The 13,432-nt window shown below is 44.7% G+C and overlaps 1 protein-coding gene across 1 annotated transcript in view; it reads right to left on the bottom strand.

Moving 5' to 3' along the window:
- Positions 1-13,432, bottom strand: part of LOC144672632 (natural resistance-associated macrophage protein 2-like) — a 140,346-nt gene that overhangs the window by 46,082 nt on the left and 80,832 nt on the right. The window contains exons 10-11 of the mRNA XM_078534482.1: positions 7,573-7,731; positions 5,407-5,493 (exon numbers count right to left, since the gene is read on the bottom strand). Of these exons, the coding sequence (XP_078390608.1) occupies positions 5,407-5,493; positions 7,573-7,731 (246 nt within the window). The remainder of the gene's footprint in view (positions 1-5,406; positions 5,494-7,572; positions 7,732-13,432) is intronic.

Below are 13,432 nucleotides of genomic sequence, written 5' to 3'. Positions count from 1 at the left end.
TGTATATAAGGAAGAGTCAGTCTGCATTGGGTGGCTTCTGGCCTGACTGCCCGCCCCTTTTCTGGGACTATGTTTGTGGCTGGGTGTCCCTGGAATGGCAGCATGTGGTGCCTACTGGCTCAACAGAGGTCTTCTGTGCTCGGTGGGCACTGCGGGTACTGGGGTGCTTTATAGCCCCCTTTAATCACAATTGGGTTTAATGTCTGTAAGTTTCCTTTGACATTTGACTTTTAGGTTGCAGTGTCCCTTTAAGAGGTTGCATCTTGTTTTGTCCCTTGGTTTTTCTAATTTAGTTTAATTAGTTTCATCAAAAGAAAAGCACTGGGTGGCTGGTATTAGAGTGGAGAAGTGCACTTTGTAGCAAGAAATAAACAGTCTCCACAAAAATATCCTGGTCTCAGTACCTTCTTCACAACCAGAGAACCAAGCTAAATACAGAATGTACAGAGGTAATTTAAAAAGGGAATAAGAGGAGCAAAGGAAGATTAGGAGAATACATTTGCAGTTAACATAAAAGGGAACCCAAAGTCTTTTATAAACATAACAACAGCAAAGGCACAGTCAAATGAAGGGTGGGGCAAATAGGGATCAAAAAGGAGATTTTCTTGTAGAGGCAGAGGTCATGGTTAAGGTACGAAAGGAATGCTTTGTGTCCCTCTTCACTGGAGAAGAGGATTCTGCCATTGTAGAAGTAAAGAAGGAGGCTGTAACGATATTGGGTAGGATAAAAATAGATGACGAGGATGGACTTAAAAGATTGGCAGTTCTCAGAGTAGAAACGCCAGGCAGTCTGGATGGATACACCCCAGGTCACTGGGGGAAGGAAGGGTGGAAATTATGGAGGAGGCTCTGTCCACAAACTTCCAATCCTCCTTCGACATGGAGGTCGTGCCAGAGGCCTGGAGGATTACGAGTATTCCACATCTGTTTAATAAAGGGGAAAGGGATAAACCTGACAATTACAGGCCAGTCAGGCTAACATCATTGGTAGGGGAACTTTGAAAGAAAATAACCTCAGACAAAATTTATTGGCATTTGGAAAAGTATTGGCTGCGTAATGAAAGCCAGCATGGTTTTGTTAAAGGTAAATTGGTGTTTAACTTGATTGAGTTCTTTAATGAAGTAATGGAGAGGGTTGATGTGGGTGGTGTGCATTTTTAAAAATTCATTCTTGGGAGGTGGCAAGGTCAGCATTTATTGTCCATCCCTATTTGCCCTTTAAGTTTGATGTACATGGAATTTCAAAAGGTGTTACATAAAGTGCCACACAATAGACTTGTGAGAAAAATTAAAGTCCTTGGGATTATCAGAAATGTTGGGGAACACAGGGTTTAGTGAGAGGGAGGAACTGAAAGAAATCAGTATTAGCAGGGAAATGGTGTTGGGGAAATTGATGGGATTGAAGGCCGATAAATCCCCAGGGCCCGATAATCTACATCCCAGGAAATGGCCCTAGAAATAGTGGATGCATTGGTGGTCATCTTCCGAGATTCTATAGACTCTGGAACAGTTCCTACAGATTGGAGGGTAGCTAATGTAACCCCACTATTTAAAAAGGGAGGTAGAGCGAAAACAGGGAATTATAGACCAGTCAGCCTGACGTCGGTAGTGGGGGAAATTCTAGTATCCATTATAAAAGATTTAATAGCTGAGCACTTGGAAAACAGAATCGGACAGAGTCAGCATGGATTTATGAAAGGGAAATCACGCTTGACAAATCTACTGGAATTTTTCGAGGATGTAACTAGTAGAGTTGATGAGGGGGAGCCAGTGGATGTGGTTTATTTGGACTTTCAGAAGGCTTTCGACAAAGTGCCACATAAGAGATTGGCGTGTAAAATTAAAGCTCATGGGATTGGGGGTAGTGTATTGAGATGGATAGAAAACTGGTTGGCAGACAGGAAACAAAGAGTAGGAATAAATGGGTCTTTTTCCGAATGGCAGGCAGTGACTAGTGAGGTATCGCAGGGATCGGTGCTGAGACCCCAGCTATTCACAATATATATTAATGATTTAGATAAGGGAATTAAATGTAATATCTCCAAATTTGCAGATGACACAAAGCTGGGTGGGAGGGTGAGCTGTGAGGAGGATGCAGAGATGCTTCAGTGTGATTTGGACAAGCTGAGTGAGTGGGAAAATGCGTGGCAGATGCAGTATAATGTGGATAAATGTGAGGTTATCCACTTTGGTAGCAAAAACAGGAAGGCAGATTATCTGAGTGGCTATAAATTGAGAGAGGGGAATGTGCAATGAAACCTGGGTGTCCTCGTACACCAGTCACTGAAGGTAAGCATGCAGGTGCAGCAGGCGGTAAAGAAGGCAAATAGTATGTTGGCCTTCATAGCCAGAGGATTCGAGTACAGGAACAGGGATGTCTTGCTGCAATTGTACAGGGCCTTGGTGAGACCACACCTGGAATATTGTGTGCAGTTTTGGTCTCCTTATCTGAGGAAGGATGTACTTGCTATAGAGGGAGTGCAGCGAAGGTTTACCCGACAGATTCCTGGGATGGAGGGACTGACATATGAGGAGGGATTGAGTCGATTAGGATTATATTCACTGGAGTTCAGAAGAATGAGGGGGGGATCTCATAGAAACCTATAAAATTCTAACAGGACTAGACAAGGTAGATGCAGGAAGGATGTTCCCGATAGTGAGGGAGTCCAGAACCAGGGGTCATAGTCTGAGGATATGGGGTAGATCATTTAGGACTGAGATGAGGAGAAATTTCTTCACCCAGAGAGCGGTGAGCCTGTGGAATTCGTTGCCACAGAAAGTAGTTGAGACCAAAACATTGTATGTTTTCAAGGAGTTAGATATAGCTCTTGGGGGGAAAGGGATCAAAGGGTATGGGGAGAAAGCGGGAGCAGGCTATTGAGTTGGATGATCAGCCATGATCATAATGGATGGTGGAGCAGGCTCGAAGGGCCGAATGGCCTACTCCTGCTCCTAGTTTCTATGTTTCTATGTAAAGGGACAGTGACAGCTTGAATACAAAATTAGCTCAGGGACAAAAAGCAGGTGGTACTCATGAATTGCTGTTTTTTTCAGACTGGAGGAAGGTGATGTTTACTGGGGGTCAATGTGAGGACTACTGCTCTTTTTGGTTTGTATTTTTTTGACCTGGTCTTGGGTATAGGAGGCCTGATTTCAAAGATTGTAGATGATGCAAAATTCTGAACTGTAGTAAAAGTTGAGGAGAATGCTAACAGTCTTCAGGAGGACATGGGCATACTGGTGGATTGGGCAGACACATGGGAAATGAAGCTTAACACAGAAAAATGTGAAGTGATGCATTTTACTAGGAAGAATGAGGAGAGGAAATATTAAATATAAAGCACAATTCTAAAGAAGGGAAATAGGAACAGAGAAACCTGGGGGTTCATGTACACACAATTTTTGACGGTGCAGGACAAGTTGAGAAGGCTCCTGGGCTTTATAAATAAGGAATAGAGTACAAAAGCAAGGAAGTTAGGCAAAATCTTTATAAAACACTGCCTAGGCTCCAGCTGGAGCCCTGTATTGAATAATGGGCACTACACTTTAAGGATGTCAAGGCCTTAGAGGGGATGCAGCAAGGATTTACTGGAATGATGCCAGGGATGAGGGACTTGAGTTTTGTGGAGAGACTGGAGAAGCTGGGGCTGTTTTCCTTAGAACAGAGAAGGCCAAGAGCAGATTCCATAGAGGTATTCAAAATCACAAATGATTTTTGATAGAGTGAATTTTACTCAATTCGTTCATGGGATGTGGGCTTTGCTGGCAAGGCCAGCATTTATTGCCCATCCCTAATTACCCCTTGAGAAGGTGGTGGGGAGCTGCCTTCTTGAACCGCTGCAGTCCGTGTGGTGTAGGTACACCCACAGTGCTGTTAGGGAGGGAGTTCCAGGATCTTGACCCAGTGACAGTGAAGGAACGGCGATATATTTCCAAGTCAGGATGGTGAGTGACTTGGAGGGGAACTTCTAGGTGGTGGTGTTCCTGTGTGTCTGCTGCCCTTGTCCTTCTAGGTGGTAGGGGTTGTGGGTTTGGAAGATACTGTTGAAGGAGCCTTGTTGTAGGCCCCTCAAGCCTGCTCCCCCATTCAATACAATCATGGCTGACTTTCTGTCTTTACTCCACTTTCCTGCCCACTCCCCATGTCCCTTGATTCCCTGAGACCAAGAATCTGTCTGTCCCAAGCCTTGAATATATTTGACAAAGGAGCATCCACAACATTCTGGGGTAGGGAATTCCAAAGATTCCCAACCCTTTGAGTGAAGAAACTTCTCATCTCAGTCCTAAATGATCGACCCCTTATCCTGAGACTGTGCCCCCGTGTTCTAGATTCCCCAGTCAGGGGAAACAACCTCTCAGTATCTACCCTGTCAATCCCACTAAGATTTTTATAGGTTTAAATGAGACCACTCGCATTCCTCTAATCTCCAGAAAATAAAAGCCCAATGTACTCAACCTTTCATCATAGAACAACCATCTCCAATCTAGTGAACCTTCACTGTACTGCCCCTAATGCAAGTATATCCTTCCTTAAATACAGAGACCAAGATAGTGCACTGTCCTCCAGGAGCAGACTCACCAAAGTCCTCTTTAATTGCAGTAGATTTCCTTACTCCTATACTCCAGCCAACTTGCAGTAATTCGAACACACCATTTGCCTTCATAATTGCTTGCTGTTCCTGCATGTTGACTTTTTGTGATTCTTGTGCAAGGAAATCCAAACCCCTCTGAGTACCAACATTAACTAATCTCTCCCCTTTTCAAAAAATATTCTGCTTTTCTATTCTTCCGACCAGAGGGGATCATTTCACATTTCCCCTCAGCATTCTCCATCTCCCATCTTTTGGCCCAATCACTTAATCAGCCTGCACCCCTTTGCAGCCTCTTTGTGTCCTTCTCAAAGCTTACTTTGCCACATAGAGTTGTATTGTCAGCAAACTTGGATACAGTACACTCAGTCCCTTCATCTAAGTCATTGGTATCAAGAATAAATAGCTGAAGCCCAAGCAATGATCCTAGTTACAACCTGCCAACCCGAATATGGCCAGTTTTATTCCTACTCTCTGTTTTCTGTCCATTAGGCAATCCATATTAGTGTCAATCTCATGAGCTCCGATCTTGTGTAGCAACCTCTTGTGTGGTACCTTATCGAGCATCTTCTGAAAATCCACTGGTGCCCCTTTATCTAGTTTTACCCTCAAAAAACTTGAATAGATTTGTCAAATGCAATTTCCCTTTCATAAATCTGTTTTGACTCTGCCTAATCATATTGTGATTTTCTAAATGCCCTGTTGCCACGTCCCTAATAATAGACCAGTGAAGACCTGTCAAGACATGTAAAAAGTCATAAGCACCCATAAAGACTCTCTCACACAAGTAAAGATCCATTTACTCTCATCCACTTACCCCTTTATAGATATCAACACTGAGAGTGTCGTTATTGATTGGGAAGAGATCAGAATGTGGACTACTGCTGTTCGCACACACCTCGTGCTATAAAAGAAAAAATGGTGTCAGATACATTTCCAGACTATAGCAAGTATAGTTTTTTCACTTTAAAATCATAACACATTTCTACAACATATTTGATACCGCTGGTATTCCAAACCTCTACCACTCTTTGCCTGAAGAAATGTTTCCTAATTTCACTCCTGAAAGATTTGGCTCCAATTTTTTGACTATGTCCTCAAGTCCTAGACTTCCCAACTAGCGGAAATAGTTTCTCTCTATCTATCCTATCTGTTCCCTTTAGTATCTTAAACTTTGATTAAATCACCATTCAACCTTCTAAATTCCAGGGAATACAATCCAGGTTTGTGTAATATCTCCTCCTAATTTAACCCTTGCCGTCCAGGTATCATTCTGGTAAATCTCCGCTGCACTCCCTCTAAGCTCTATATCTCCTTCCTCAGGTGTGGTGCCCAGAACTGTTCACAGTGACTCCAGGTGTGGTCTAACCAGGGCTTTATATAGCTGAAACATGACTTCCATTCCCTTGTATTCTAGTCCTCTGGATATGAAGGCTAATTCCATCAGCCTTTTTGATTATTTCTGTACCTCTTCATGACATTTTAATGATCTTTGTACCTGGACCCCCAAGTCACTTTTTTCCTCCACTGTTTCTAGCTTTTCTTCATTTAGAAAATATTCTGTTCTATCCTTTTTTGGTATAAAGTGGGTGGCCTCTATGATTCTCGCATCTTCCTACATTGAAATCCATTTGCTACAGTTTTGGCCATTCACTTAATCTATTAATATGTTCTTGTAATTTTATGCTTCCATCTACACAGCTTACAATGTCACCTATCTTTACGAATTGCAAATTTGGATGTGGGTTTCTATCTCATCATCTCAGTTGTTAATCAATACACTGAGTAGTTGAGGCACCAACACAGATCCTTGTGTGACATCACTAGTTACATCCTGCCAATTAGAGGTACTTGCCCTATTATCCCTACTCCCTACCCCTTGCTGCCTAGCCTCTTTCTGAATCAGGTCAATAATTTGCCTTCAATTCAAAGAGCTTCAACTTTAGCTAACAATCTTTTATCAGGGATTTTACCAAATGCCTTTTGGAAGTCCATATAAATAACATCCATGGACATTCCCCTGTCCACTATAGTCACCTTGTCAAAAAATTCAGTCAGGATTGTCAGGAATGACCTATCCTTTACAAATCCATGGTGATTCTCTTTGATCAGCTGAAAATTTTCAAGATGTTTGGTCACTCTTGTAGAATTGTAGAACCTCACAATTTTCCAACAACAGATATTAGGCTAATTGGTCGATAATTCTCTGGTTTCTCTCTCTCAACTTTCAAAAATATCAGAATGACAGGGGCAATATTTTAGTCTAAAGGAACAGTTCGAATCAAGAGAGCTTTGGAAGGTTATAGTTCGGGAATCTGCAATGTTCTCACCTACTTCCTTTAAAACCCTGGGATGGAAACCATCTGATCCTGGGGCTTTGTCACTCTTTAGTGCTATTAGTTTCTTCATTACTGTTTTGCTTAATTTTGTCGAGTTCCTGTCCCTGATTGTATAAGAGCTTTCCTGGGATTTCCGACCTCTTCCTCTACTGTAAATACTGACACAAAGTAATTATTCAGCATATCCGCCCTTTCCTTATTTTCATTGATAATATCACTATCAGTAGTTGCCAAGCGGCCTACATTGCTCCTTAAACGCCCTCTTTTTCTGAATATTACTGTAATCGTTTTCTGTGTTTTGATTTTGATATCCTTTCAGACTGAGACACACACTCGCTCACTGGTGTATCCCAGCACAGAGCTGAGGAAAAACTTGGCCTGGGAGTCACCCCACCATCCCCTTCACCATGGGCCCTCTGAAGCATGTGGTCTTGTCTGGTGAGATATGGGGTTCTGCCTCAAGGAAGCCCTGCAGAAACTGGCAGTGAATGTCTAGGGCCCGACATACCAAGGTTCCTGTCAATGTCATGGGCAGTTCTGGCACATTTCCACCCAATCTGTCACGCTCGTGTGTGGAAGGGCTACAGCAGTTAGGAGCCATGTGCTTGCATGTTTCTGAAAGACACAATCCCTCCCACACTCACCACTTGTGCGTTGGTGCGATTATAAAAAGCTTCTGCAAACACTGAGACCACAAAGACGTTGATGAGAAACGACACAAACAAAGCCAGGCAGGCTTCGATGAAGAAGTAGCGATTTGCCTGTGTCACTTCATTCTTATTGGCTCGGTTCACGTCCCTGGACTGAGAAAGAGAAGATGTCAGCACGAGTTCTTCCCTCAATTTCACTGCCCTCCCCATCTTACCACCCTCCCCCGATCATTCCGCGCTGTGTCACATGGGCACAAAGCTTCAGTCAGAAACCGCTTAAAGTGTCTCATCTAGTGAGCTACCTTGAGATGCAATGCCTCTTGTTTGATCGGCCAATGTGTGCACAGCAAGATTCCACAAACAGCAACGAAGCACAAGTTAATTTGGTTCTGTTTGGAAGGCTGAGGGATAAATATCGGCCCACCCCCCCTCAACATGAATAAAGATCAATCTGTTTTAAATGTTGCAATAAAATGTACAGCATTAAATTCTCTATTTTTCTCTTTCTTTCTGCAAGATAATTAAAATTGAGTCTTCTGAAGAACGGAAGTCCCAGCGCTCTGTAAGAGTAAGCGGAGAGATCTGTGAGCGCTTTTGTTTTCGATCGGAGAGTTCTCACTCACTGGGGTCAATGTTTACCTCATTGACCTGCTTGGCCCCTGCCAGGAGGGGAGTTAAAAACAAGGGAGTTACTTATCCCCATCGATTTGATCCTTTCCTGATGTGGATGATTCTAACCTTCATGTTGCTGTAGGCGGCTCCAGTGGCTGCTTAAGGCAGACAGGGTCCTTGTGAATTTAGGCAGGTCAGGGTTGTATTACGTCAATAGGAGCCCGATTGTATTCTAAGTGCAGTTTGAGTAGGGCAGCTTCCTGACAGGCTGGTCTGTGCACAGAAGAGCTCCTTCCAAAGTAGGTGCAAAATGTTCCAATGCAGCGTCAGGAGGACTAGGAGTGTCCACACCATGCTCCAGACTCCCATCGGCAGCCTTCTGCAAGACCCTGACCCAAAACCCAGTCCTGCCACCTGGAAGGTGGCAGATGCCCAAGAACTGCCCGACCTTCCACTGCCAGCAGCTGTTCTATGCTGTTTCTCTGTCCATTCCCAGCGTGCAGTGGTTGGGCAGCCTGTAAATAAGGCCCAAGTATTGACATACATCAAAATCCAAAACAAAGGCCAATGAGAGTGGTTCACACTCACCTTGCCAACTACCGTCCACAAGCCTGAAACCTGATCTGGGTTAAAATTGACCCTAATAAGATGTTTAAGCTGAGGGAATGTTCAGCTAAGAGGAAATCTTTACCTTTACAGCTAGTATCACTTAATACACCAAAGTACTGGGAATATAGATGAAGTTCAGTTTCCTGTTACTGAGGTGTTCAGGCATAGCATAAGAACATAAGAAATAATCATTTGGTAGTACAGAACTTGAGTATTGCTGAGAAAAAGAGATGCTAGGTATGTAGAGTGTATGTCCCAAAGACTGGGGGATCGTATCAAACAGCATGTCCCTTTGGCTGTTCGCAACAGGCAAGGTACAAACCATACCCAACCAGCCTGTGCTTGCAAAACTCAAAACACAGTGTCCAACATTAGATTGGTTCCACAACTGGACAACACTTGCTGAACAATCCTGAATGTGCTACGAATTACACTGAGAACCAAGTCAAGATTATCAGTCAGGCTCACAATGTGGTTCACTTACGCATGCTAGAGGCTACATATATCAATACACAGGGCCCTGTTCTTTGCAGACTGAAAGAACATGTACGCACATTGCACCTGTTTCAGCTAAACAAAATAAGTGACAGGCATTCGCTGGTTCATTCCTGAGGACAATGCCTCAACTTGCCCGGTTTGAATTTAAACAAAGCTTGGCAGTTAACTGTCAGTCATCAGTTAACTGGTGCATTCTCCATGGCAATGCCTCTACCAATGAGAGTCCACTTGCCAACCAGTCAGCACTCTCTTTTCATGAAGTACAAATTGTTGTTCCCTTTACATTTGGTCTTCTTGTAAATTTGGCTCACTAACCAACAAACTAATTTATGACCAACTTATTGAAAAAAATTCAATTCCACGAATTAAGGAACATCTCCTCATGGAGGACGATGACTTAACCTTGGAAAAAGCCATGGCCTTGGCAGTCCAAATTGAATCTGCCATTTTTGATTTGAAGAGGTTACACAGAAATGAACCCTCAGATGCAGGGTTGCAGACACAGCTTGCCCAACCAGTTCGAGTGCAAGGGTTACAGACGTAGAGGTCTCAGATGTCTCCTCAACACTTCCCCATCATGGTCGGATACCCTCAAAAGTGTGCTCAAATTGTGGAGGTACGCATCGATTCACAATGCCATGCCCAGCTTGAGGGAAAAAAGTTCATGTTCAAAAATAAGTCGCTTTGCAAAGGTGTGCAGGTTATCAAAGAACAATAGTTCGCCAGTTCAACATGTGGAGGAATCTATTCCTGAGAATGAAATGGTGCATGTGTATATCATCACGGATGATAAACCTCCAGGTCATTACAAACATTGCTCAGTAGAGATTACGGGCATCTCAGTGTGGTTCCTGATCAACGTTGGCACGAAAGTTGAGTGATAAACTTTATCCTTGTTATTTTTTGCAACTTTGTCTCACTTCTGCGACAGACACTCGATTATTCTGGCTTTGGGAACAATCACAGTTTCGATGCATTCCAGAAACATCACCCTAGACGGGTTCACATTCTACGTAGCCAAAGCCTTATGGGGGTAGAATGTGTTCGATAAGCTTGACTTCAAACGTGAAGGCCCCACCGGAACACACGTTAACATGATCGATGACGTTGACTATGTACAACAGTAACCTTCCTTATTTACCAGATTTGGGGAGGTTAAGGGGTACTGTCATACTCCTTAAGTTGACACCTCAATTCCACCAGCTCCAAAAAATGTGAGAGGGTTGCCACTAGCGATCTGTGTTGAAGTGTCGCTGGAGCTGAAGTGACTTGAGGCAGATGGTGCATTGAGTGGATCAACTTATTCCCTTGGATATTGAACCTAGTCATTGCACAATGCAAAAATGGTGACTTTAAGACTATGCATTGACCTTAAGGCAGTCAACAAAGCAATCATTCCAGACAAGAATCCACTTCCTATGATCCAAGAGCGATCAGCATCGTTTTGTGACTCTGCACTCTTCACAAATCTTGACATGTGATGGAGCGATCTTCAGATACCACTAACAGAGCAAAGTTGATATCTTACAGCTTTTGTTACTCATGAAGGTGTGTTCCAGTACCGCAGAATGCCCAGTGGACTAAATTCAGCACCTGGTGCATTGCAGAAGATTGTTTCTTCAGTTTTGTTAGATGTTGAGGGGGTGCTCGATCTACTTGACGACACCAGCAGAAGGGACAATGCAGAACACGTTCAGCAGTTGTTAGTGGTGCTCACTCAACTTGCATAACACTATTTGACACTCAAGGAGGACAAATGTACATTTGCAGCACCTGAGATTGGCTTTATAGGGTACAGAGCAGCTGGAGTAACAACCCCAAAGCTGTTCATGTGCTTCTGACCCCGTCTAACATGAAACAGTTGGCATTGTTTCTTGATATTAATAACCTTCATCATAAATTTGTTCCTAAGTATACAGAGATCATGAAGCCACTTTGAAAGCTACTGCATGAAGATGCACAATGGGAATGGACGATCGCACAGCAAATAGCGTGTGACCCATTAAACGCAAAGAGGCATTGAGTACAAAAGCAAGGATGTTATGTTAAACTTGTATAAAACACTGGTTCTACCTGAACTGGACTGTTGTGTCCAATTCTGGCTGACACACCTTAGGAAGGATGTGAAGGCTTTAGAGAGGATGCAGAAAAGGTTCACGAGAATGGTTCCAGGGATGAGGAACTTCAGTTATGAGGATACATTGGAGAAGTTGGGACTGTTTTCCTTGGAGAAAAGAAGGTTGAGAGGAGAGTTGTCAGGAGGGTTCTGGACAGAGTAGATCAGGAGAAATTGTTCCCATTGGTGGAAGGATCGAGAATGAGAGGGCACAGATTTAAAGTGATTGGCAAAAGAAGCAATAGCGACATGAGGAGAAACGTTTTTATGCAGCAAGTTGTTATGATCTGGAATATACCGGAAGATTCATTCGTGGCTTTCAAATTGGAATTGGATAAATGCTCAAAGGGGACAAAATTGCAGGGCGACAGGAAAAGAGTGGGGGAGTGGGACTAGCTGGATTATTCTTGAAGAAAGCCATCACAGGCTTGATGGGCTGTATCGCCTCCTTCTGTGCTACGGCTATTCCATAACTCTATGAATATTGCTGAAAAGAAAGACATGTTGTCGAAGATTTTCATCAGGAGAGTGTGAGAGGAGGACCCTGGGACAGGCAGTCAGCAGCACCTAGAGGAGAATGCGAGAGGAGGACCCTGGGACAGGCAGTCAGCAGCACCTAGAGGAGAGTGCGAGAGGAGGACCCTGGGACAGGCAGTCAGCAGCACCTAGAGGAGAGTGTGAGAGGAGGACCCTGGGACAGACAGTCAGCAGCACCTAGAGGAGAGTGCGAGAGGAGGACCCTGGGACAGACAGTCAGCAGCACCTAGAGGAGAGTGTGAGAGGAGGGCCCTGGGACAGACAGTCAGCAGCACCTAGAGGAGAGAGCAAGAGGAGGACCCTGGGACAGGCAGTCAGCAGCACCTAGAGGAGAGTGCGAGAGGAGGACCCTGGTACAGGCAGTCAGCAGCACCTAGAGGAGAGTGCGAGAGGAGGACCCTGGGACAGGCAGTCAGCAGCACCTAGAGGAGAGTGCGAGAGGACCCTGGGACAGGCAGTCAGCAGCACCTAGAGGGGGTGCGAGAGGAGGACCCTGGGACTGGCAGTCAGCAGCACCTAGAGGAGAGTGCGAGAGGAGGACTCTGGGATAGACAGTCAGCAGCACCTAGAGGAGAGTGAGAGAGGAGGGCCCTGGGACAGACAGTCAGCAGCACCTAGAGGAGAGAGCGAGAGGAGGACCCTGGGACAGACAGTCAGCAGCACCTAGAGGAGAGTGTGAGAGGAGGGCCCTGGGACAGACAGTCAGCAGCACCTAGAGGAGAGAGCGAGAGGAGGACCCTGGGACAGGCAGTCAGCAGCACCTAGAGGAGAGTGCGAGAGGAGGACCCCAAGCCAGGCAGTCAGCAGCACCTAGAGGACTGCAGAGGAGCTATGACAACAGTGCAAGATGCAGTGAGAGTTCAAGAGCAGAGGTGACTGAGGGAGTTCAGTGAGGAGGGAGGATGTGCTCCTTTCCTTTCCTACCTTTCCTCAGAAAGAAGAGCAGAGGCCTTGGTAAGCAGGACCTGGTGAGTAAATCAGAAAAGTGTAATACTTTTAAACAAGTAGCTATACTTGGATTTAACTGACAAGCACCAAGAATAAGGGAAATTTAGGGCCAATATCATAAAGTAATATAATAATCCAAAGTAGAATAAAGTTAACGTAAAGGAAGTAGAGTTAAGACAAGGCAGGGCAGCTCAGTTGAATGGAATGCGTGTCCTGTAATATGTGGGAAGTCATGGACGTTACCGGTGTCCTAGATGACCACATGTGCAGGAAGTGCTGTCAGCTGCAGAAACTTGAGCTCCGGATTCCAGAGCTCGAGAGGCGGCTGGAGTCACTGTGGTGCATCGAGAGGCTAAGAGCTACGTGGATAGCACGTTCAGAGAGGTGGTCACACCGCAGCTTAAGGGCCTGGTGACAGAGAGGGAATGAGTGACCACCAGGTGGTCCAAGAGAAGTAGGCAGGTAGTGCAGGAGTCCCCTGGGGTCCCGCTCACAAATCAGTTTTCTGTTTTGGAAGCTGGTGAGGGCACTGGT

The sequence above is a fragment of the Cetorhinus maximus genome, chromosome X (genome assembly GCF_964194155.1).
Source record: "Cetorhinus maximus chromosome X, sCetMax3.hap1.1, whole genome shotgun sequence".
Taxonomy (NCBI): Eukaryota; Metazoa; Chordata; class Chondrichthyes; order Lamniformes; family Cetorhinidae; genus Cetorhinus; species Cetorhinus maximus.
Note: the sequence above shows the minus strand (reverse complement) of the source record. Positions and strands in the feature narration are given on the sequence as shown.